This window comes from Pavona decussata, unplaced genomic scaffold (genome assembly GCF_977016875.1).
Source record: "Pavona decussata unplaced genomic scaffold, jaPavDecu1.1 SCAFFOLD_29, whole genome shotgun sequence".
NCBI classification, from domain to species: domain Eukaryota; kingdom Metazoa; phylum Cnidaria; class Anthozoa; order Scleractinia; family Agariciidae; genus Pavona; species Pavona decussata.
This window is the reverse complement of record NW_028145452.1, coordinates 872,102-895,776: the sequence shown is the minus strand read 5'-3', so window position 1 is coordinate 895,776 and position 23,675 is coordinate 872,102. Positions and strand designations below refer to the sequence as shown.

At 39.8% G+C, this 23,675-nt stretch overlaps 2 protein-coding genes across 5 annotated transcripts; one reads left to right on the top strand and one right to left on the bottom strand.

The window, feature by feature from the left end:
• Positions 1-300: 300 nt before the first annotated feature.
• LOC146484819 (techylectin-5A-like) lies at positions 301-8,936 on the bottom strand. Of its 2 annotated transcripts, none has more exons than XM_085104277.1 (7): positions 8,637-8,936; positions 7,573-7,880; positions 5,407-5,508; positions 5,034-5,168; positions 4,186-4,404; positions 2,585-2,968; positions 301-1,548 (listed from the first exon to the last, which is right to left on the bottom strand). In XM_085104277.1, the coding sequence occupies exons 1-7, from the start codon at positions 8,747-8,749 to the stop codon at positions 1,280-1,282; spliced, it is 1,530 nt and encodes a 509-aa protein (XP_084960403.1). In that variant the 5' UTR covers positions 8,750-8,936; the 3' UTR covers positions 301-1,279. The 2 variants fall into 2 exon arrangements, with proteins under 2 accessions (XP_084960403.1, XP_084960402.1); XM_085104276.1 differs by having other exon boundaries at positions 324-1,548; positions 4,186-4,407; positions 8,637-8,935.
• A 1,593-nt stretch (positions 8,937-10,529) lies between these two features.
• On the top strand, positions 10,530-22,181 carry LOC146484818 (uncharacterized). 3 transcript variants are annotated; one of them, XR_014863527.1, is made up of 5 exons: positions 10,530-10,908; positions 13,516-13,574; positions 15,887-17,376; positions 18,638-19,956; positions 20,893-22,181. XR_014863527.1 is itself a non-coding variant. In XM_085104267.1 (4 exons), the coding sequence occupies exons 3-4, from the start codon at positions 15,904-15,906 to the stop codon at positions 19,028-19,030; spliced, it is 1,866 nt and encodes a 621-aa protein (XP_084960393.1). In that variant the 5' UTR covers positions 10,530-10,908; positions 13,516-13,574; positions 15,887-15,903; the 3' UTR covers positions 19,031-20,019. The 3 variants fall into 3 exon arrangements, 1 of the variants encoding a protein (XP_084960393.1); XR_014863526.1 differs by lacking the exon at positions 20,893-22,181 and having other exon boundaries at positions 18,638-19,472; positions 19,870-20,019; XM_085104267.1 differs by lacking the exon at positions 20,893-22,181 and having other exon boundaries at positions 18,638-20,019.
• The last annotated feature ends 1,494 nt before the right edge of the window (positions 22,182-23,675 follow it).

Sequence of the window (23,675 nt, the reverse complement as noted above, 5' to 3'; positions counted from 1 at the left end):
GAGAATAATTGTAATCTAGAAATATATCCGGCCTAAATTGCACTTTGAAAATTGTGAACAACTTTCAAACAGTACCACAAGAAAGGTCTGGGTGCTGAAATAGTTAATGCAATTTATTCTTTCCATTCATCTCTCGAAGTAAAGTGTATTTAACAATTATTCCACGAACGCGCGTTGGATATGAGATGATAGATACCCAACAAGGCGAGTAGCGCCGAGATGGCTCAGTAATCATCTCATATCCAACAAGCGCGAGTAGAATAATTATTTTTTTAAAAAACAACTCCACAAAATATTGCTAAATCTTGCCACGTTTTATTTCACAAAATGAGGTATAAGTGTAAGTATTTGGGGAACATGGTATATTGGCTCATACGGACCACAGCAGCAAAGCCAATCAAATCCCTGAATTGCATTATACAATGATCTAGTTTTTATAACTGCTGATATAGTATGGATGCTTAGCCAATCAAAACTCTGAGATCACGCCGTACATCATGTTCTCTGATGATAATTCGCAGGTAATCCGTTGTCAATTGCAACTCTTCGCTTTGATTGTTGTTTACGTTTACTTAAGCTTTTAAAAAAACCTTATACAGTATCAGTGGAAACGTCGTGCATTTTTATTGATTCTCAACTCTAACTTGTGTGGTGGATAAAACTTAAACTTTAATGGCAAATAACGCTGAAAACGAGATCATGTCAGAGTAGCCCTACTCGGAGACACAGGGCCAGATAGTGGAACCTCGATTGAACGAACCTCTACTTAACGAAGACCTCGCTATAACGAACGATTTTCTCCATCGCGACCTTTTTAAAATCTGTGGAACAGAGCCTCGATATCACAAACCAATTTCTCTAGTAACGGGAACTCCTTGAAATCGAGGCTCCACTGTAGTCAGGACGGGACAAACTTGTTCCCAAAAAGCCCTGGAAACAAGATTAAGGACACGAGGAAGATTTCACGGCAGAATTCAGGACTAGCGAAGATAAAAGGGGTGGGATTTCACCCGTGAAATCTTTGTCCCGTTCCGTCGATCTGCCGCTGGTTTCCATGATACAATCAATATCTTTATTTAAAGAAGGAGGCGTAATAATTAACCTGCTACAGTTTTTCTCACTTACGGCCCTCAAAATAAGAAGAAAAATATATATACAACATGAACAATATTGAAGTCAATACGCTATAAAAACAATGGAGGAGATGGAAACAATGGACTCGGAGAATGATCAGTAATAACACAACAGTTGCACCACTATTTACTGGGCCTGACATGTATCACCAAAGTCTGATCTTCATCTCCGATTTAGTCAAAGAGTACATATATCCTTTCCATGTCTGCCATATGATACCAGAAGCTTCATAAGCTCGATCCTTTATGGTTCCATTGAGGTAAAGGCCATTTAGACTGCTCTTATGACACCTCCCGTGCCACCAACCACTTTTAAACTTTTGTGCGCAGCTTTTTGGTGACTTATCATTGTCTTGGTCCACTGTTGAGAATAGATTGCCGTTCTCAGGACCAAACGAATTGCCACAATTTCCAGCTGAAATTAATAAAAGATTTATTATACGCCTTCTAAAACTGATTTGAAGTGTAAGCCATTTTTTTTCTCCCTTTTTTTGTTTTTCTCCTTTATTTTAGGGCTTTGAGGTGTCATTCGAAAAAAAAAATTAAAAGAACTTGATTCAAATCATTTATCAGTTAAGAAAAATGGAATTCTGTGGAAAGGCCTAATGAAAATTACAGTAGGGTGAAAAAAAATTCGGCAAAAAATCTGGAACTTCTAACAACAACGATAAGTCTGACAGATAGTGCTGCAGAGACTTATAAAGCTCGTTAATATAGGCTAGTTATGTTAAGTATTTCCCTGGCTGTAAGACATTAGCATAATCTGGGGGCAGAGGGGAAGGAGGGAAGGGGGTTGGGGTGCAGCGTGGCCAAATGGTTAGGGCGCCGGACTTGAAAATCCAGACATCCCGGGTTCAAGTCCCGCTCTGACCGCTAGCTGGAGTTGTGTCTCGGTAGCCCCAAGTTCAACTCCTCGGACGCGCTTGTAAATAGCCAGCTAGTCTGCCTCCTGTCAGTTGGGATTTTTAACCATGTTATGTTCAATTTAAATTATTTCTTTGTGAAGTTTAATGTTCGACCCCACTAACTTGTGCTATAAACACTGCCGAGGGTAAATAAAGATTATTATTATTATTATTATTATTATTATTATTATTATTATTATTAGACTTGTTATTTCGTCATTAAGGACCATAATTTAACTTCCGAATATATATTTAGCGATGATAGATCATATGATTTTTTGTTACGAATAAGAATACCATTTTAACTTGATGAGATCTTTTTTTTTCTTTTTCTTCCAAAAAAATTGTGCTTGAAATAGTCTCTTTTTTTTAATCGACAAGAATTGTAAATAGGTTTTAATAGCTCTTTTTTTCTACTTTTAACTTGTAAATAACAATTTGCTTGGAATATTTTAATAAAGAGATTACTAATATTAATTTTTTTAAAAAAATTATTATTATTATTATTATTATTATTATTATTATTATTGTTATTGTTATCTTTACCTATATAATTTCCGGTTGTCAGTTTGTATTTCTCGTCAGCTCCAGCGATCGTAAAACCTTGGTAAGCAGCAAATTTATTCGTCCCGTCCAGAGCTCCAAGATCAAATCGAATCCTGACCGGTGTTTTTGTGAGCAGATAAATTTTATCAAGTCCCAGCCAAAATTCTCCTGTCAGATCACCAAAGCCATTTTGATACTCAACCCACGTCCGGTTACTGAATATCACCGAACCATCGAAGCGCTTCTGAATTACTGTCCAGCCTTTTATCGCTGTGGCTTGGTCGCAGTAGACTGGGAATGATTCATTGCTGTCTTTGGGTTTTATAGCGTAGACTCCGCTGACCCTAAATCCCGCTTGATAAAGCTCTTTGCAGTCAGCATAAACTGTTAGTCGAAAATGAACAAATAAATAAATAAATGATATATGAGCTGTTTTCAAGTTGATGTTTTGGCGGCTTCATCCCACTATGTCAACATGTACGTTGTCTGGAATTATCGATTGTCAGCGTTTTTTAAGAGAAATAACTGAAAGTAAAATTAGTCTAAAAAGACAAGGTAATACTTCCACATAAAGTGTGTTTATCACCGCATAAGTTTCTGCAAGAATGAATCCCGTCTTCCCAATACAAGTGGACGGGGAGGGACTTCATATAATGGACTTTATACGTATAAGGGGAGGAATAGAAGAGGGAGGGTGGCGAATCATAATCCTGGAACTTTTGAGTGCAGGGGACCACTCGAAGCTCAGAAAAATTGTTCTGAAAACGTTTCGTTGTCGGATCTCTTATAGTGGCAATGCATGTGCCAGACGTCGTGTAAATGAACCAAACTGATTGCAGGGATTAAAGGGCAATTTATCATATAGTGGACCAATATTTCAAATAGAGCGCTTTTCAAAAGTGTCGAAAGAATTTTACGTTTACTTTGGCTTTGCATTACTACGCCCTGTTATTGGTTAACAAAACTCGCGCCACTTTCTCAACCAATGGGAATCCAAAACGAAACCAATCGTGTTTTCGCCGCACGCGTTTTCCCGCGCTTGGTACCAGTTACATGTATTTGCTTTGAATTCTGATTGACTCGCTGTGTTGTTTACGTCTGTTGTGATTGGCCAGAGTAATTTCTTTGGTTTTGGTTTTACGACACTTAATAGGAACCGCTCTAGTACCACTAGTCTTCTTCAGAACAGAGTTATTATTTGCAACATTATCACTGTACCATACGTACAGTCAAGTCTGCGAAAACACTTCGGGTCCGAAAAATTAAAACAAGTTTTCTGTGTCAATGTTCTTCGACAAAGCCATTTATGAAACATATCGGGCTAGTTTGTGCTTAAAATCTTCAACTAATGGATGAAAACTCATTTGAAAAACATTTCTCGGTATTCGGTAGGTTTGAGACCCCGCTCACAAAGGGTACGGTTTGAGGCGGGTAGCGGCTGAGGTCGTAACAGTGTATTTGCAAACGTACTCCATGGCGTCAGGATCAGGATTGCCTTCATCTCCTTGCAAACAATGCTGCGGAAGACTTCATGGACTTAGAATCCAAAAGCTCTTTATTTCGTCATAATTTCGATTCATAAAACTGACGTCTTAACTAACCTGGAGTCGGCGTTGTTGGTGATGTCGGAGGTGGTTGAGTCACATGACCATTTGCAGCACCAAAGCTGCAGTTGTCAAGTTTGCCTTGTATAGAGTCTAGTTTTTCGGTCATATTTCTAAGCTGAGCCCACAGGGTGGTCAGCTGACTCGTGTGGTTGAGAATCTCTGGTATTAGGCGAGAGTTGTTCAACATTTCACTCATTTCATGCTTGTCGGTGGCTGCTTTAGCAAAAAAAAAAAGCGATTTTAGTTTAGATATCTGCAACTATAAATAAACAATAAAATTCTAAAACGCTAAAGGAAAGAGGGAAAGTTTCGTCCCTCACGGCTCTTGCCACAGGGTCAGTCTCAAACATACCCTGAAGAAGAAAGGCTGTGCCTTTCGAAATATTGGAAAATATACTTCCCTGACCGTAAAATCAGCCTTGCTCTTTTTTAATATTATTTGTCCGTACGGCTGAGGGAAGAGTTACAAAGGCAAATACTTATGTACCAATTGGGGAGGGGTGGGTCGTGGGTATTCCTTGTACATGTTATCCCAATAATTTTAAGGGCATTTGTCACTTATCCCTAACATTGCTACTCGGCCCAACTCTCCGTTTGGTTCGCGGACAATTTTGAATGAGTAATGGCGCCAAACCGAATGTGGAAATTACGCTTGAAATAATCGAGCTTCCCGTTGGAATTACAATTTAAAATTTGGCATGGATATTACTTTCCTCCTACAAGTTAGAATGCAGAAGATAAAAGGAAAGTAAAATTTTGATCACAGTAGCCGGCTTTACAGCTGTTAATCTCGTCACACCAGCTGCTGTGCTGTGTGAGTCATGGTGAACCAAGTGACTTACCAGAGCAGTATGGGCGCTGCGTGACAGTTGTGGCAGAAACATGAACAGTTTGTGTTGGCGTTGGACACACGGTGACTGTCTTGGTTGGTTGAGCATGCGCAGTTGGTGAAACCGGGCTTGTATTACACTTGGGATCTGCAACAACGAAAATATCAAAAACAACAACAGGGGTAAACTCTCGAAAGATGATAGCGTGACAATTGCGTGACAATACCATAACAATATGGAGTAATAACGTGACGATAGCTTGTTGACAGCGTGCTCGTATCGATGTGACGGTTAACGTGCGATAAAGGGACGATAGCCAAAATGCGCTGTTAACGTGATGTTTGAAGGGGACTTAAAGATTTTTTACTTGGAGATGGCGTCTTACCATTTGCATCCATGCAGACATATATCTTTATCCTCATGTTATGTGTAGAGCATCGTCCACCTGACGTCTGATCCAGAGACACGTCGCTACCAGAAGAGGTGGCTGAAATGTAACGATAATTAACGAGAATTAGCATCTTCACAGGAATGCTTTAACCATGGTTCTTATAGAGCGGTTTTCAATTGGTTGTCGAAAGTAATTGCCCGTTTGCTTTGGTTTTGCATTACTACGCTCTGTGATCGGTTAACAAAACTCGCGCCACTTTCTCAACCAATGAGATGTAAAACCAAAACCAACCGTGCCTCGCTCGCACGCATTTTCCCGCGCTTGACGCCTGTTTCATGTATTTGCTTTGAATTCTAATTGGTTCACAGCACTGTTTGCGTCTGTTGTGATTGGCCAGAGTGATTACTTTGGTTTTGGTTTTACGACACTCCATTGAAAACCGCTCTATACCACCAGAATGCCTGAAATAGCACTTTACTGAAGGATAGCTCAGTTTACACTTCCATGAGAATTTTGTTGGCTGGCTTTATTGTACTGTTCACCAGCCTGTGAAGCTGGCGGTAGCACGGTCTATATAAAGTTTATATAAAGTTTTTGCGGCTTCGCCGCTCGCTTCCGTGTCTTTTCTGCGCCGGAAAAACGGGGCGAAACTAACTTGAAAACAGGATGGAAAACGAATAAAGAAACCAAAAGAGTACAGCGGGCCGGAACGACGGCAAGAGAAAGAACTATGCTCCAAATTTAATTTCTTTCAGGTTGAATTGTTGACATGTTGAATTCCTTCCCTTTGGAGGCTCGTTCTGCACCTGCCGTTGGTATTTTTAAGGCTAGAATCATGAACATATGATTTTATTGTATAAACGTACTACCTTGATGGCTAGTTTTATAGTCATTTATTGTTCCTACATTTTTAAGTTACGTAAAAGGTGACCTGTCTCAGTATGGGGCGTTTTTTACCCTTTTACAGATTACCCTTATGGTTACTTTAGATGCTTGTTACTCTTTACATTCGACTCCCGATAACTCGAACCCTCGCTAACTCGAACCTCGCGCTAACTCGGACCAATTTTCCTTTCCTTTCAGCTCATTTTCTATATAATTTTACCCTCGATAACTCGAACTCCCGATAACTTGAACCTTTTTCAATTTCCCTTGAAGGTTCGAGTTATCGGGAGTCGACTGTATTTACCGATTTGCGCCATTAGAATTTTAATACGTCCATCCATAAATAAATAAATAACTAAATAAAAGAGCGAGAAAGGGGAAGCCGAGGTCTACTTTCGGTTTCCTCCCCTTAGGTCCCAGCGTTATCCACACTTCTTATTTCCTCTCCTAAATCTTCGGAGGAAAAGTTACTCAGCAGGTAACAATACAAGCAATATCATACCCTGGGTGCAGGAGGCTTTTCAAAATAAACTACCGTAAAGTTCCGATAGTAGCGACCCTGATTAGCAGCCTTTGGAGCTCGTTACTTTCGGGGAGTCATTATTTTCGGGGACTCAAAAACTATGAAACAAAGTTAGCGATATTTCTTTTTTCTGAAATGCAAAGTTATATGATTTGCACAGAGCCACTCAAAAAACAGGCAGAATTAAGGCCACTCTGCCGCAAGAGTGCCAGACGGCATTGGGGCTTGCACCTAGCTCCAGGGGCAACGAACAAGATTCAACCACTCGACGTTGCATTCAATGCAGAATTTAAGAAGAGTGTTGACAGACTCACTATGGAACACTGTTCGCAAATCCAGAGCTGTTTATGAGTGGAAAAGTAAGCGCTGGCGATCGGCGTGTGCTTTTCACGAAAAGGGTGGGCACGGCATGGCAAGAGTTCTCACGTCAGCTGAAACTGACACAGTTATCCGTTCAAGGCTTTCCCTTGTTGTAAAGTGCCTTATCGTGATTAATTTGTCAATGCACGGAAATTTTTGTACATTAATTATGACGATGGATTGGAAAACAATAAAGGCATTCGGTATGTGTATAACGTAATTTAAAAAAACGTGCAGGTCTCGCTACTTTTTGGGGGACTCGCTACTTTCGGGGGCTCGCTATTTTCGAAGCCACAAAGTTTAGACGTTACTTTCGGGGAGTCGTTACTTTCGGAGGGTCGTTACTATCGGAACTTTACTGTATAACAAAGTAAAATTCACGTGTCATTTACCAATGAAGTAATAGTCTTTTCCTGGCTCAAACTCCAAGCCGTCAGGATCTGCGCTAAACCGCTGGAAGACTATGATGAAGTATCGCAGTTGCAGTGGTGTATCGCATCTCATCAGGAGCCTGTTTTGATATTTAGAGGTGTCTATAGCGCATGCGTCATAAGCTTGCTTTTCCACCATCCACAGGTTTTCATAGAGCTCCTCCTTTGGTGTGCTTCCCTGGACGGGTATCGGGATCATTGCGGGATTCGGGCAAACGATTTTGATTTTACTCGTGGGTAGAACTGCTATTGAGTAGTTAGTTTGGAATCTGAAAGAGATGAAAACAGCCAAGTGAGTCATCCAATTGAAACAGTAGGCCAAATGAGGGAGTTCGGCAGTTGTCGGGTATCCTAGGAAACCTTTCGTCAGCCGGTTGCCTGAAGTACTGACGTGCAAATCAAGGTTAATTCTAATGATATTCGTATGGAGTAATCTTTTGAGTCACGTGATAAAAAGCGACTGGACTGGAAGATCATTTCAGTTGTTGAATGAGGCACAGGCGAGCACACTGGTTCAATGTCTGCACTCAACTTGGAGCCCATCAATTTATGATGTTTTTATGGCGACTAGAGACAATATTTACGGGAGTTTTAGTTACTTGAATTTTTCCCTTAAGATCACAGTGCAGCACCCATTTTGGTCAAGTCAAATTAAAATGACGGTGAAATAAGTAAAACGTTTTTCGAAAGTTAGCCAATCAGGGTAAAACTATTTAATTAGCAAGAGGACTTAAAAGTAAACAAAATAACTTTTGAATACAGTTTCAAAATAAACATCTTTTTCTCGTATATAACAGCGAAATTCCTTTGCTGCTCTTCACGCCTTTCGACAATGGTGTTGCAACATGACATTGTTTCACGCCAAACTATATAGGTAGTTACTCTTTTTTCTTACACTCACTGGGCGATAGCTTCACGATTTAGACGCAAGAAGCCTACAGGATCGCATCCTCTCTTGGTATGGCTTAGCAAACGACGCATGCATCAGCTGTTAAACCAAATAAAAACACCACAAGGAAACTTACATAGGGTTCTTGGAATCCCACAGAATCGATGGGTAGTTGACGTAGCCCTGCGCAAGAGCACAAAAGGCGAAAAAAATCATGGTAGCGTATTCCATTTTGCCCAACGCTTTCATAGTTGTCGATGGCACACGTACTTTTGATTTCGTTTTCTTGTTCGTGCGTGGGTATGTCGTCTGTGTCGTGTCGTTTCTCTGACCTTATTTGAGATTAACAAAGTTTTAAGAAGTTTAAATTTCAATAACAAAACGAGATGCTGCTCTCATGTCAACTTAATATCGGCAAAGTAAACAACGCTTTGAGATCTGAGCCAACAAATTGTCAGGGGCACCCGACGGATCGTTTCGGTAAATTATCTGTTCGGAAGGCCCTTAATCCCCTACAATTTTCTGAAGGGAATTTTCACTTCGAACTTTCGTGATATGGGAAATTTAAGGCCTAGTGTTTTCGGATTGACAAAAATGTCGTTTCGGGTACCGAAAGAAGGTCAGCTAAGATTTTCGGAAAGAAAATAAGACCTAACGTTTTCGGGAAATTAACAAAAATGCCCTAGTAATTTCGAAAAGACTCGAGTTCCCCTATAATGACCGAACAGATAAAAATATGATAGCGCAGCCTAAAATTAACCTACAGAGCTTTAAAGGCACTCCAGATAGCCTAAAATAGCGTTTCAAAGGATCTGAGAGAAAACTGCCGTTGGGTGCCCCTGAATTGTTTTGTGCATAAAAGACTTCCTGTTATCATGATGAATTGACCAAATTACTGACGTGACTGAACTCGTTTAATTTTGTCTTTCAGTTTCTGGACGAAAGTCCAGGTACTAATGATTACATTTAGGACGAGAAGCCTAGAAGATTGTGGGACCTGAAAAAAGTGTGGTGTGGTTGGGACAATCATGCCGAAAGATGCTCGGGGGCTCCTTCAATTATGGATGTTCTTGTACCACCGTGTGGTGCAATAAAATGAAAGGTTGCTTGACTTTGATGTCGTCAATTCATGTACAAATGACGTCAATCACTGTTTTGTTTCGCTCCGGCGGGGGGGGGGGGGTGGGGGGGGGGGTGGGGGAGAGGGTGGCGTGAAGGGCTCTCAAATAAAATGACATGATGCGGAGTTGTCAGAAATTATCAAATAAACGCCCTTTCTACCTAAGTACCTAACTACCTGCCTCTGTTACATTCTTTACTTGATAATGGTCCCAAGATGACAGCGAAACGTCGTTCCGTTTCTTCGCTTATTTTTATAGTCAACTGTACTACCTAAGGGTACCAGAATCTCGTTTTGCTGCTGGGGTTTAAATTCATATTCACCCCTACGAGGTACCAAATTCGTTGACTGACAAATAGTTCCTGTCACATCTTTCTGCTTAAAGCCCTGAAGACCTTGACAAGGTGTAAAAGTGATCATTTTAGATTTTTGAACGACAATCACCTCCGTCATTTTTATGTGAAGGTTCCTTCCCCCCCCCCCCCCACCCCCCCCGCAACCCAAAGGTTTTTTCGATGACACCATAGGAACAGACAATTTCGTTCCCAGTTTACAAGGGAAAAGCCCTGGTAACAAAGGATAGCAATAGTAGTTGATCACTTCTTTCGTCAGGTGGTTTTATTCAAAAATTTGATCAGTTCGTTAAACATGTATTTTGATCCTGAATAGAATAAAATTTGGTGAATACTTTTGAGTCATCATGTTGCGTGACACCGACGTACTGGCCGGTTGAATTAGAGGACTGTTTTTGTAACGATTAGTGGTAATTTCCATAAAATTACAATTACGTTAAGTTCACGTAAACCGGAACGGACACTGGTTGAGCCGATTGCTTGTCGCGCGCGAGAGACGAGACTGTTCCCGGGTCCCGGGACTAATCGATCACGAGTGTGAGAAAGGCCCTGGGAACGAGTGTGTATGTTTAGACTTGTTCAGACCTTTCAGACCTTTATGTCTTTCATTACAAAACTGTGCGAAGCTGATGTCTTTTGGCGACAGAAAGGTCTTGGAACGGAACTGACCTTTTCAATGGCTAAGCTATTACAGCATTAAAGATTGACAGAGCAATTGTATAAAATCGATCTACGAGGTTTCGACTGTTGACCCCGGTTTTCACGCCCTCAATTTACGACAGCTGATGTCAGTAAACGTGGAACAAGGAGCCCGATAAACCTCAAATGGGAACAACTCACGGCATTTTGTGTGAAATCTGTAACTTTACAGAGCTAAAGACGTGAGCAATGGATCTTTGAAGGGAAACAAATATTACATTTGTCCGAAATTAAAGGTAATAGTTGATTTGAATATTTTGTTTATATTTGTACGTACAGCAATGCAACGTACTGTGTACAAGAGTAAGCTTTTTATTTAACTAAGCTTAATTTATACGCACTGCAACTGTCACTGGTCAGGTGCTGGAGCAGACATTTGGTAAGCAGTTAAGTCAGATGACTTTGCACTCCACAACATGTTAGGACAAGATTTCCGCATAGCGCCATACATTATTTATGTCCACATTTTGCACTCAAACTATTCATGCTCGTTCTTTGTGTAAGAGGGTTAGTATGGCAGTGATGCATGTATAATTAATGTATGGGCTGTATGGAAATCTTTCCCATGTTAGCCCATATACTGGTCAAATTTTATATACACTTGTTCATGTTGGCCCCAACCATAAAATTATTATCATTACCTAGGACAAACGACATGCATGCTTGCATTTCAAAGCTCACCAGTTTCAGGCATCACGTTTTTTATTTCAGCTTCATTGGTTGAGTGAAGTAGCTACAAGGTTTACACGCCTGTTTAATATACTTAGAATAACAGTTATGGATCTTGTGAGAAAAGCTTTAGAAAAATCAGGGTCTCCAAATATAGAAATTGACTCATGACGTTTCCATATACGAGTCAGATGTTTTAACCATTGAACTGTTGGTTGACTAATGTGGTATTCTAGACAATCTGCTACTAGTACTGCAAGGATCAGTACATTCTCTGCAGAACATTCACAAAATCTTTAAGTCTCTTTAGCTGCATCTTGATGGTGTACAGAAGTCGAGGGTCTCATCAGGATTTTTGGGGAGGGTACTTTCCAATATAAGCTATATAGGTATGTGGCATCAAAAGGTATGGGTTTTGAACCATTTTGGTCTGAAAACGGGTATAGATTTTTAACTATTTTGGAGTCTCTGAAAGTCATAAAACGGGTATGGATTTTACAGAAACAATTTTGATCCCCTTTCTCAGACCTTGGTTTCTAGAATACAACACATTTTGGTCTAAAATAGGGTTAAGGGTTTGCAGAACCCAGCCGCACACTCCCACCAAAAACAGTAAGGAGTACCCCCATCCCTTTCTTTACTGGTCAACCCGATGATTCAAGTTTATGGCATCATGATGAACAAAGTAAAAACCTGAATATGAGAACCTAGACTTTTTTAGGTTACCTTGGTGAAAAACCTCACAGGATCTTCGTGGATCTTTAAAGATCTTCAAAAACCTACTAAAGATCCTCAAAGATAAGATCCTCAAAGAATCCTTACAGGATCTTTGAGGATCCTCCAAAGATATTTAAAGATCCTGTATCTGCAAGATCTTGTTTGAGTGTCTACAAAGATCCTCAAGGAATTCATAAGGATCTTGCAAGGATCTTACAAAGATCCTTGCAAAGATTCCTGCAAAGATCTTTGCAAGGATCCTTGAAGATCCTCAAGGATTAAATGAAGATCTTTAAAGAATCCTTAAAAGATCCTTGTAAAGATCTTGCAAAGGTTCTTATATATACAGAGAAAGTAGACTGTTTAGGTTCGTAAATGGCTCCTAATTTCACAACAAAGTTGAAGTTTGAAGTTAATAGAGGTTCCAATTCCAAAATTTTAGCCTGCTGGGTTCTTATATACAGGATTTTACTGTAGTTTAAGACATTTGTTCTTTCTCATTTTATTACTGAGCTTAAAATTCCCCATCTTTTGCTATATTTACACCCTCTGGTCGATGATTTTTTTGTTTGTTTTGTTCTTTTTTGGAGGGGGGGGGGGGGGAGAGGTGTGCATTTTGAAATTATACCAGAATGTTGTTTAGGTTTGCTTCTTACATGTTCAAGAATAGAATAAATTTGTACATATGTATAAATTGCATTGTAAATTGTTTGTTGCTCAAATCAGCATGCAGCAAATTTCTTTTTGGAAAAAATAGTACAATAACCATATAAATTTCTCACTGTATACTCATTACCTCATTGCATAAGGTTAAGTTAATGGGTAAGAGTCCATGAAATGAGGTAATACTAAGGCATGGATATACTGAGCTTGTCAACTGGCACCAAGCAAGGTGGGTGGATCGCAAAGTTGACGGCCGTCCTGGAGTACCAATGCAGTGACCATTTTTCAGGGGGAGCGACCAGATTTATGTTCAAGGAGCACAAAGAATTACTATGGTAACCACAGAAAACATGCGTAACCACAGGGGAATGTAAAGAGATTACTTAAATTTCTAAAATTAGCTAATTAATTATGCAGTGAGAACAGAAACAGCATCTACTTTCTGAAAATTTGTTGCATGCATATAGGTGTAATATTACAGGGAACAAACAATAATATTCAACTTGCATATTTTACAACATTTGAATTACACGGTGAGTTGCAAGAAAATGTTGCCTGTATTATTTGGCCTTTATGAAATGCAATTAAAAAAAAAATTTTTTTTTTAGCTTATTCACTGAAAAGATGGTAGGCAGGTGGCTGGCCTCATTAGTTTGTTCCTTTTCTTATTATTTTTTGAATCACATCTAACTCGTTCATGCATTTTCCAGAAATCAACTCCCTTGATTTCCTTGTATGAACATTATTTTAATCAATTTTTCTCTTAAGTTGGTATATCTTTTATTTTTTACTAGGGAGAAAAAAGGAGGTCATTCATTTTGATTCTAGCATTTTTCATCAGTCTGTGTTACAGGTGAGAACAATATTACATCTGTTACATTATTTTGTTCTTTGATCTACTTCATCTATAAAATGCATGCTTATCCAGTAGCCCGCCAGTGGAATATCTTCAAATGCAGCAACTGTGAGAATAATATTGCCACTCCTTCAGGCTGGTCTCCATAGTCACTGAGGGAGCTGTTTCTTAGGAATCTAAAAATCAGTTGGTTACTTCTTTCAACAGGGGTAGTAATGCCTATTGCTTCCATCTGTTAAGCCAGCGACACTCTGAGTGATTTTATACGCCGATCACCGCGATCGGCGAAAATCGCCAGGTGTGCTTGGTGCAGCGATTGCGATTTTTGTCGATCGCTGCGATCAGCGTATAAAATCGCTGATATCTGGCAGGTCAGATATCAATCGCCGGTAGTCGCCAAGTGTGCCCGTTCCTGCAATTTTCTTCGTTTATTGCTGCGAATCGCCAGTAAAGCCAAGCCATCAGGTTGGGTGATTTTATCTCATGAGTTTTCAAAACTGCCACACAGCCGTGATCAGCAAAAAAAATCGCCAGGTGTGTCCATGTCAATCGGTGTCGCTGGTGATCAAATTCGCCGCAATCGGCGTATAAAATTGTTAAGTGTGTCGCTGGCTTTACTACAGTGAGTGCAAAGGGGCAAACATAACTTAGTTTGCTATTTGCAGTCCTGTTATACCACAAAATGCAATCTTATGTTGAATATATTAATTTAAAGTGTGAACGCCAGCAAAAAATCTGCAATACAGATAATGTAAGCCAGCCAGCTCAAATTTTGGGGAAAAAGGTTTTTCCCCAAAACATTTGCAGTTTAGTCATGAGAAAGCTTAACTGTACCTCAACAAATGTAAGAAAAACTTTTTGTGTATAAAAGCAGGTGTATGTTTTGTTACCATTCATGGTCCTCATTCTAAGCTTAGTACCCAGATGTTTGACTGGAAGAGAGAGAAATGGAGACAGGTAGTTTATGTTGTCAACACCAACAGCAGAGAAACAGTTGGTCATTTACTATGCAAGTGCTGGAAGATATAAAATAATAATAATAATAATAATAATAATAATAATAATAATGATGATGATGATGATGATGATGATAATAATAATAATAATAATAATAATAATAACAATAATAATAACAGTAATAGTAATAGTAATTATGCATGATCAGATGTGCTTTACAGGAACAAATTAATACAAACAATTAACTAATGTTAAACTACAGAGGAAGAGCTTAACAAGAAATAAATATTTACACAGATTTAAATTCTAAACTAATGAGGTAACAAATTAAAAGCATGTCTAAGATATTTCTTAAGATTGCATTTAAAAGTCGATGGCATGGAATCTAAAAGACTCAAGAAAAATCTGTGCTCACATCTGTATATCATGATTTTTTGTATCTTATTCAGTAGTTCTTGGGATTGCAAAGCCAGTAATTACTCAGCATTACTGCACACTAGTTTCCTTACATGGTGTATTATTTCGAGATGAGCATTATGGTTTTTTTTCGTAAAGTTATTGAGGACAACTGTAAGTGTAACCAATCAAATGAAGGCTATTAAGCAGTATTAAGCTAATTTTCCAGTGGTGGTATTAATTACGCTCGCTGTGGTGGTTCAAATTTATAAGTCCTGTGTGTGAAATTTTTTAAGTGCAAGCATTCATTAAATGAATGCTTTTGAGTAGTTGTACATTCCTGTGGTGTTGTTTATTATGCTGTACAAGGTGGTTGTAACTTTTGAGTCTGTGATTGAAATCCTAAAGTGTGACCATTCAAATGAAAGCTACTGAGCAGTACTTTCCTGTGATCCTATTTATCACGCTGTACAAGGTAGTTCTAACTTTTGTGTCTGTTGATGAAATCCTTAAGTGTGACCATTCAAATGAAAGCTACTGAGCAGCACTTTCCAGTAGTGCTTTTTATTATGCTGTACAAGGTAGTTCTATCTTTTGAGTCTGTTGATGAAATCCTAGAGTGTGACCATTCAAATGAAAGCGACTAATTAAGCAGTACTTTCCTGTGGTGCTGTTTATTATGTTGTACAAGGTGATTCTAACTTTTTAGTCTGTGGATGAAATCCTAAAGTGTGACCATTCAAATGAAAGCTACTGAGCAGTACTTTCCTGCACAGGTCTGCCCTGTTTGATTTAGTGTTGAAACCCAAATGTGTGACCTTTCATATAAAATATATTAAATAGAACTTACCTGTCAGTGACGCTAATTGTCTTTCAGTGTTTTCATAAAATGCTCTTTGATCAGCTTTAATTTAAAACTCTTAATTATACCTTTCCTGCTTTTTTATTTCACTTAGTGGTTTACAAAAGGAAGATGGCTGGCGTAGCAGATGAACAATCACACGAAGGCATGGCAGGAGCTGTGTCTGACGATTTCGTGAACAGTGTAAAAACCGAACGCCTGCGCAGAGAGAGGGCCATCGCTGAAACGGTATTGTCACAAATGGAAAATGAGTGTAAAGCTTTCGGCGGTGAGGATGAGAAGAAGAAAAAATGGCAAGAAGCCGCGAGAATGATTGCTTATCAGCGAGAGAAGGAGAAGGAAGGAACCGAGCAGGTTGGAAATAAAAGGGATAAGTTGCTGGAAGAGCAGAAGAAGTTAAAAGATGAGTGGTTACATGAAGAGATGGAGAAAAAACGACAACTGGAACAACTTCGGGAAGCGGAAAAAAGCAAGGCGAGGGAGGAGGCGGACAAACTTGTTTCGCTGGAAATGCAGAAAAGACAGGAACTTGAGACTAGTAAACAGCAAGAAAGTAAAGACTTGTTCGCTAAGAAACAGGAGTGGTTAATGCAGGAGGAAGCGAAGAAAGCTTCGGAGGAACAAAGACGGATTGAAAAGCAAAAGCAAGTGGAACGAGAAAAACTCCAACATCTGGAAGAAGAATCAGAGCGGGCGTTGGCGGAGCAGAAACGAAAGCAAGAAGAGCAGAGAAAACAAGAGGAGGAGTGGGTTAATTTTGCGCAAGATTTGAAACGTAAACAAGAAGAGAAAGCGAGAATGGAAGCTGAAAAACAGAGGGTGTGGCAGCAGGAGAAGTTGAAAGAAAACGAGGAAGTTAATCAGTTTGTTGAAACAAGAAAAGCGATGATAGACCAGAAAAAGAGAGAATACGACGAAGAACGAGACAAGACATCGGCGGAAGCTCGCTTGCTAGAGTCGGACGTAAGACAGCAGTTTTTAGCAAGACAAGGAAAAGTAGTCTCGGAATTACTCCAGAACGAGTTAGGACAAGAGGAGGCAAGAAAGAAAGAAGAAGCGGAAATGAAGAGGAAGGAACGAGAGGAGAAACGGCAAGAACAAGAGAAGAAAAAGCTAGAGCTTGAGGAACGTTTGTTAGCGAAAGAGAAAGAAAAGCGAGAGAGAGAACAGAAAACGAAAGAGCTTGAGTGGAGGAGGTACCTTGATCAGTTGAAAGAGAAAGAAGATGAGAAGACGCAGAGGGAAGCAGCACAGCAAAAGCGAATGGCAGCACAGAGGAAAGAAGACGAGCAGAAGGCTGCAGAAATGGCGGAAACACAGAGGCGCTCCAGAGAGCAACGACGGAGAGAGGAAAACGAGGCGATGAAGACAGCGGAGAAACTGAGGCTAGAGCAGGAACAGAAACGGAAAGAGTTTGAACTGGAACGAGAAGAAGCAAAGAAGCGAGTTTTGTTGCAAGATAAGGAGAAGAAGGAACAGGAGAAAAAGAAACAGGAACTAGCAATGCGTAAACAAGAAGAAGAGGAGAGACTACGAGAAGCTAACAAGGAGCGACAGGATATGGAAATGAAAAAACTTTTGGAGGTATGAGCTGGTTGAATTTGACGGACGCGGGGCTTGGTGGGGAGCATGCGAAAAATTATTGGCTTCAAAGGGAGCATTACCTTAGCAATAAAGGGGTTTGATAGCCTGACGGTTTATTGAAAAAAACAGCCAGTAGTGACGAAACTAGTTAATGCGAAGCTCTAACCAATTTTCCTTTCTTTTTTTTTTTTTAGTTTTGGGAAATACGTAGGGATGTAATTATGAGGGTAGGGAGACAAGTAAAAATAATAGCCCCCACCCCCGCCCCTATAAGAAATCAAACAGTCCGTTGTTAAACGAAGCACAAAAGAGTGTTCAGTTTAAAGACGGTACCTCTTAATACAGAGGTTTTTTGCGCCGTTTATGACTACAGTTGCGGGAAAAAGATCTTAGCAAGGGCTATTGGAGTAGGGGTAACCATGCATTTTATCAGAAATAATTAAGCAACAACAATTCTAAAAAGCGTTAAAATGCAAAACAGTGTATAGCATTTTCCCCAAATTGAAGCTTAATTATCTCGGGAAAGTGCGTGGTTACCCCCAAGTTTCCTTTTTTGCCTCTCAGTAGCCCTTGCTAAGCTTTCATGTTCCCGCATATTCATAAACCACGCAAAATTGTTCTTAACCCTTTAACCCCTAATATCAAGGAACAAATTCTCCTATCTTGTCTCCATACTTTTATTAAAAGTATTGAGGAGACGTTGTTAAAATATCAAGAAAATTCACCTCGGGTGATGGTATCCTTAATTCTCATGACCTCAAGGGTTGAATAAGCATTGATATTGCAAGGAGAAATTTGATGCTGATCACTGATCTTCGTAAGGACATTGTGTCGGTTCTGATTGGATAGAATGTCTTTGATCTGTAAGTCAGAATATATTTCATTGTTTCTCCTGCAATGATTTTCAAGGGTTTTCATCATTGAGAAAATCGTAACAAATTGATACCTTAAATGACCCAAAGTTTACGGTGAAATTATCGACGAGCTCTCGATTGCAAATGACTTTCCTTTGTCAAGCCACCAACGAGCAGAAAATTGTTGATATACAGTCGAAAAATGTTCGGATCTCCCGGGAAAATTTCGACAAACTTCGGAAAGTTTCGAGTGTCGTCGTTCAAATGAAAGCTATTGAATCATTGAGCAGTACTTCCCTCTGTTAGCTTTTTGGTTTGTCTGTTTGTCTGTCTGATTGTTTGTTTGTTTTGTTTTGTCATGTTTCTTTGTAGTGTGCTAATTTTACGCAAATTAATTTTTACTCCAGGTGCAAAGACTACGACAGGAGCACTTCGAGGCCCAAACTGCAGTAAACGTGTCTGAGCTTCACGAGCAGAAGAGCAGGCGTGATGAGCTGTCCAAAGGAGCCTCAGACAGTGGCAAGCTACTGTTGGAGGAAAGCCGCAAACAGGAGGAAAAATTCCGCGAGGAAGCTGAGAAAAGAAGACGCGAACGACAGGAGATGCAGAAGAGGCAACTACTGGAACTCATGCAAGCTGAAAATGAGCTGATGAAGAAGGCGCAAGCGCTGAAAAAGGGATCAAGCTTTGACGCGGGCGAAGGGATTTCATCTTCGTCTGCACAAGGTAGCGGTTCAGGGGGTGAAACACAAACGAGATGGAAAAAAGGATTTTTTGCTACGCTGTTTGGACGCAAGTAGGAATTGAATGTTCGAATTGAATTATTTTTCCTTGCTGAGCAATTTTCTCGAGAAAGCGCCAGATGGCGACGAATAGAAACAATTTAGTTTATATTCACCTAGAGTAAATGAATTAAGATTGAAATTTTATTTCAAAACGTTTTACAAGCATCACAAAAGGCAACCTTTGATGCTTTAGGCAGGTTTTGAGTGCTTTGTTTATACTAATTTATTTATCAAGGTGGCGTTCGTAAAAAGAGTCCCAAATTTGCTACAGATTATATAAGTGAGAGAATCTCCAATAAAGAGAAAAGTGGTGGTAATAATGTTTAGGACAATAGAAATCCTTGAATGTAGCGGAAAGCGAGGTTAAACATTGTTTAAAGGCCACGTGTAGTTAGACAAGGTATGTTGTTATTGTTGTTGTTGTTTGTACCGAAATAAGTTTAAAGTAAATACATAGGTCTTATGAAAGAAATGTGATGGTATATTTCCAGCCTGGTGAATGAATGAGAATGATGATTATTCTAGAAAGTGACGCAGGCAGACTCGGAGAAAAGAAATCCGAGTGCTCCTATCAGGAGTCGAACCTAAGACCTTCCGATCACTAGTTCGGATGCCCTACCACTGAGCTACAGGAGACTCGTGGGAGCTAAGGCCATTAAACTAGGTTCATGGGACAAACATCCTGCATACTGCTAGGATTTGAATGTCGAACGTGTGGTATATGAAAGAAATGTGATGGTATATTTCCAGCCTGGTGAAGGTCTTAGGTTCGACTCCTGATAGGAGCACTTGGATTTCTTTTTTCCGAGTATGCCTGAGTCACTTTCTAGAATAATCATCATTCTCATACATAGGTCTTTTGGATTCTCCTGTTGATACGACAGATGAGTAGGCAGACAAGTCATGTATCTTAAATGTATCTTAAATGTCGAGGTATTCATGTCATGTGAACATTCTTACTAGAATCAAAGATCGAGTTGTAGCTGTTACAACAAAAATAGGTATTTTTTTGTTTTGAATCTTCTATCTTATATTTGAAGAAAACAGCCTTACCAGTTAGGACGCCCGACTTGTAATCTAATGGAAGTTAAATTCCTCTCTCCTGTTCATTTACCGTAAAAGCTTTAGCAACCCCCCCTCCCCTCTCTAAACTCTCTACAAAGTCCCTTCCCCTATTACATTTGTACCTCAACCACCCACCCTGCCCCTACTACATTTGTACCTCCACCAACCACCCTGCCCCTATTACATTTTTACCTCCACCACCCACCCCTCCGAAACATTAGTCAGTTGGTTTATAAGGAAACTTCACTTGGCCCTCAATGTGCAGAAGTGTTATTGTGCTAAGATAAAATGAAATTGAATTTACGATTCAGAACCCAATATTGCTATGTTTCAGTTAGTTGTGTGTAAAATTTTGGTAAGCCTAATTTACGTTTTGACCAAGACTCACAATTTGAAGGAATTCTTCCCCACCCCTCCCCCCTCTCTAATAAGCCCCCTATCTTGTAGTAGACCTGCACCCTTCAAAAGCTCTATTTTCACTGGACCCTGGTAACCTGCAGCCGCATTGGTTTTTAGGGCTGGGAGCACTGTTCTGTTGTTCGTTCTTTTGGCCCTTCGACCGACCATTTAAGACATTGCAAATGGTTCAGGTCGACCCATATCTTGAGGCCTGAAAATAAATAAGACCTCCTCCCCCCACCACCACCACCCCACCCGGGGGGGACTTTATGGAGCTTTTATGGTAACCTTTATTTTCACTAGCAGCAATACAAGCATATACATGCATAACAGCACGTATAGTAACGGGAAAAGGGGCCCTACGCAAAGCTTTAGAAAGCGAAAGGATCGTTGCGCTCATGATTATGAGGTAGTGATTCCTAGTACTCGTCTTGAGTTCTTAATTAAGTTTATATTGATGCTTCAGGGGACCTTTGAGTGAAACTAGGCAACTGTGCTCTGTTTATGTTTGTACTGTAAATAGCCATGTTGCATGGTTAGCCTCCTGTCAGCTCGATTCTATTTTTTAACTGGTTTACATTCTATCTACATTTTAGAGTGGACATTTATGAATAATCATAATATATCGATATTACACGGCTCGGTGGATATGCTATGCCGGCTCAACTGCTAGTTATCCATTCTTATGGGACAAAATATAGCAATGTAGCTCCAATGGGACGTAAAATAACGTTCATTAAAGTACTCCTGTGTACAATGTAAAATCAAATTTTCTCTTTCAGCCCCAAAGTGCCAATTTGGCCCTGGTAGCCTAGGGGCTAATTCAAGCCTCTTGCGGAACCACGTCTGTCAAAATTTGGGTCAAAACAACCCTATAAAAGACCATTTCAGCCCAGTCTGGGGCTCAATCCCTGGGGTGCATTTTACACCTTAGAATTAGGACTGTTTTGGCGCTTAAGAAGAGTCAAGTAAACGTTATGAATTCATGAAGAAGGGTTATATAACCGAACTTTTGTGTTTTTTAATTTTTTTTTTAAAACCATTTTTGACACTTTTTGATATTAATTTTTATATTAATTCTTTCCTAAAACCATGTTAGCCCACTCTGGGCTCATTTTAGCCCTTACGCGCAATTAAATTACAGTGTATACTTTTTTGGGCCAAATGTAGGAGGGCCAAATAAGCCCCCAAAATAGTGCTGTGTTTACGCACCGAAACGGCCCAAAGTTTGGGGCAGGTCCGCTATAAAAGGGCAAGCCCCTCCTCCCTTTTTGGGCGTGAGATGCAAATTTAGACGCTGTTCAGTCGTGGCAAGTTGTTGACTCAAGCGTCCTCTGAAAAATATGCCTCACTACATCAATATAAGATATCAAGTTCTAATACGTTTAACAAGGGTAATTCTGAAAACTAAGCCGATTTTATCGGTAAAGCCGAAGATAAAGGCAAATGTTGTTTGTCAGTTGTTTACGCTCTGATGGTTGATTGACAACTGAAGGTGAGAATGGCCAGGCAAGGCCCCTTTTATACCGGAACTTCCTGTTAAAGTAGATCTTTTGAAAATGTAGTATAGAAGAGGTAGCAAACTATTGACGCGAATCTTGTACCGTCATCGGTGAGACGGGACGAGATCGTCAGTATCACGAGAACCTTTTAGCTGTGCTCGGCGAGCTAGTTTGGGTGAATAAAACATTGACTAAACGAACTTCAAATTCTTTATAACTTAGTTCTTGGTATCAAACAATTGCAGTTTCCACTTTTACTCAAGTGAAAACGCTAGTATGTAATGAGCCGATCAGTTCCAGAGATTCAACATAGACCATTTCCGAGTTTCTTTGAATCTCATTTTAACTGAGTGAAGCTAAGTGCAAAGTTTTTGTTCTGAAAATTAGTTCTTATTCATATGCAAACAAAATTAATTTTCATATGAAAAGTTTTGCACTTAGCCTCGCTTTCATAGTGAGGTTCACAGCAACTCGGAAATGGCTTATTTGATGGCTATGAGTCGACCGTCATAATTGGCCCATGATCAGCCGTGCAAAAAGATGGTGACTGGTATATTTACCCACAATTCTTGGCTTATGCCCCTTAAAACGCTCATAAAACGCACAGAAACGTTCTAAAACCTTCTAAGCTACCGTACACAATGTTGTTAGTACAGGTACGAATTTCGCAAAAAACATGGCTATTGGCTGTATTAGGTTCGAAAGGTATTGTGGTAAAATATACAGGCGCCATCTTTTTCCGTACGTTGATTGCATCGTAAGATGAGTCCACAGCACAAACACTTTCTTCCCGGATTTCACTGAAATTTCTAAAGCACGATTCCCCGGCTTATTGATTCGCCTGTCTTGCTTTTCTCACGCTCAGAAAATTGTTGTCGAAGTTAGTATTTGTGCTATGGTCGAATTTCCTTCACCTGTGCCTGTTTGTGAGCGACTCGTGACAGAGTGAATCACAGTCGTAGAATCCTTTCTGAAGGATCCGGGTCTAAACTCGGCTATAACTATACTAGGGGAACAACTTAATTTCATCAGAAAATAATTGATAAATTGATGCTATAAAGTTAACATTTTAACATTCTAAACCGGACATGGGTCCGTTTCTCGAAAGTCCCGGTAACTTTTCGGGCCTGAAATCAAATATTCAAATCAAAATTTAAAGAATAAAAGCGCGAGTCCTAGCTAACAAACCAGTCCATTTTGTTTTTTAACTGATAATTTTATCACACTATCTGTAAAACTATTGAAACCTCGTCACAAACTTTTTATAAGTTGTCCTGGTAACAGATGAAATTTGCAGTCTATTATTTTCAGGTGTGTAGTGCAGAACGATTATCAATCAATATAAACGTGTTCGCAAATGGCAATTCAGTCGTCAAATTCTTTTTTTAATAGGAATAGACAGGAGCCATAATCAGGGATGGAGACCGTATGCGTGGGGTCCACGCGTCCCCATGCGTTGTACCAAAAAATATATTTTTAGAAAAAATTGCGCCATCCTTCACGTCATAAACCCGCGCAGATACACGCAAATTTGCGTGGGGCTTCTACCGTTTATGGAAAATGGAATAGACAACGAACCACGCGATCGCGCGCGAGAATTCTCTCCCGCGAGAAAAGCGTCGCGTCTCCTCGCAAGAAGCAATTTTCGCGCGCGCTCATAAGTTCGTTCGCTTTGCTTCCCCTAAGAAACTTGA

Excerpts from the sequence above, each read along its gene's own strand:
- LOC146484819 (XM_085104276.1), bottom strand. The coding sequence starts at position 8,749 with ATGAAAGCGTTGGGCAAAATGGAATACGCTACCATGATTTTTTTCGCC. Across the intron at positions 7,881-8,636 it reads TGGGATTCCAAGAACCCTAT|ATTCCAAACTAACTACTCAA; the intron begins GTAAGTTTCCTT and ends CATCTCTTTCAG. Across the intron at positions 5,169-5,406 it reads TGTCTGCATGGATGCAAATG|ATCCCAAGTGTAATACAAGC; the intron begins GTAAGACGCCAT and ends TCGTTGTTGCAG.
- LOC146484818 (XM_085104267.1), top strand. The coding sequence starts at position 15,904 with ATGGCTGGCGTAGCAGATGAACAATCACACGAAGGCATGGCAGGAGCT. Across the intron at positions 17,377-18,637 it reads AAATGAAAAAACTTTTGGAG|GTGCAAAGACTACGACAGGA; the intron begins GTATGAGCTGGT and ends TTTTTACTCCAG.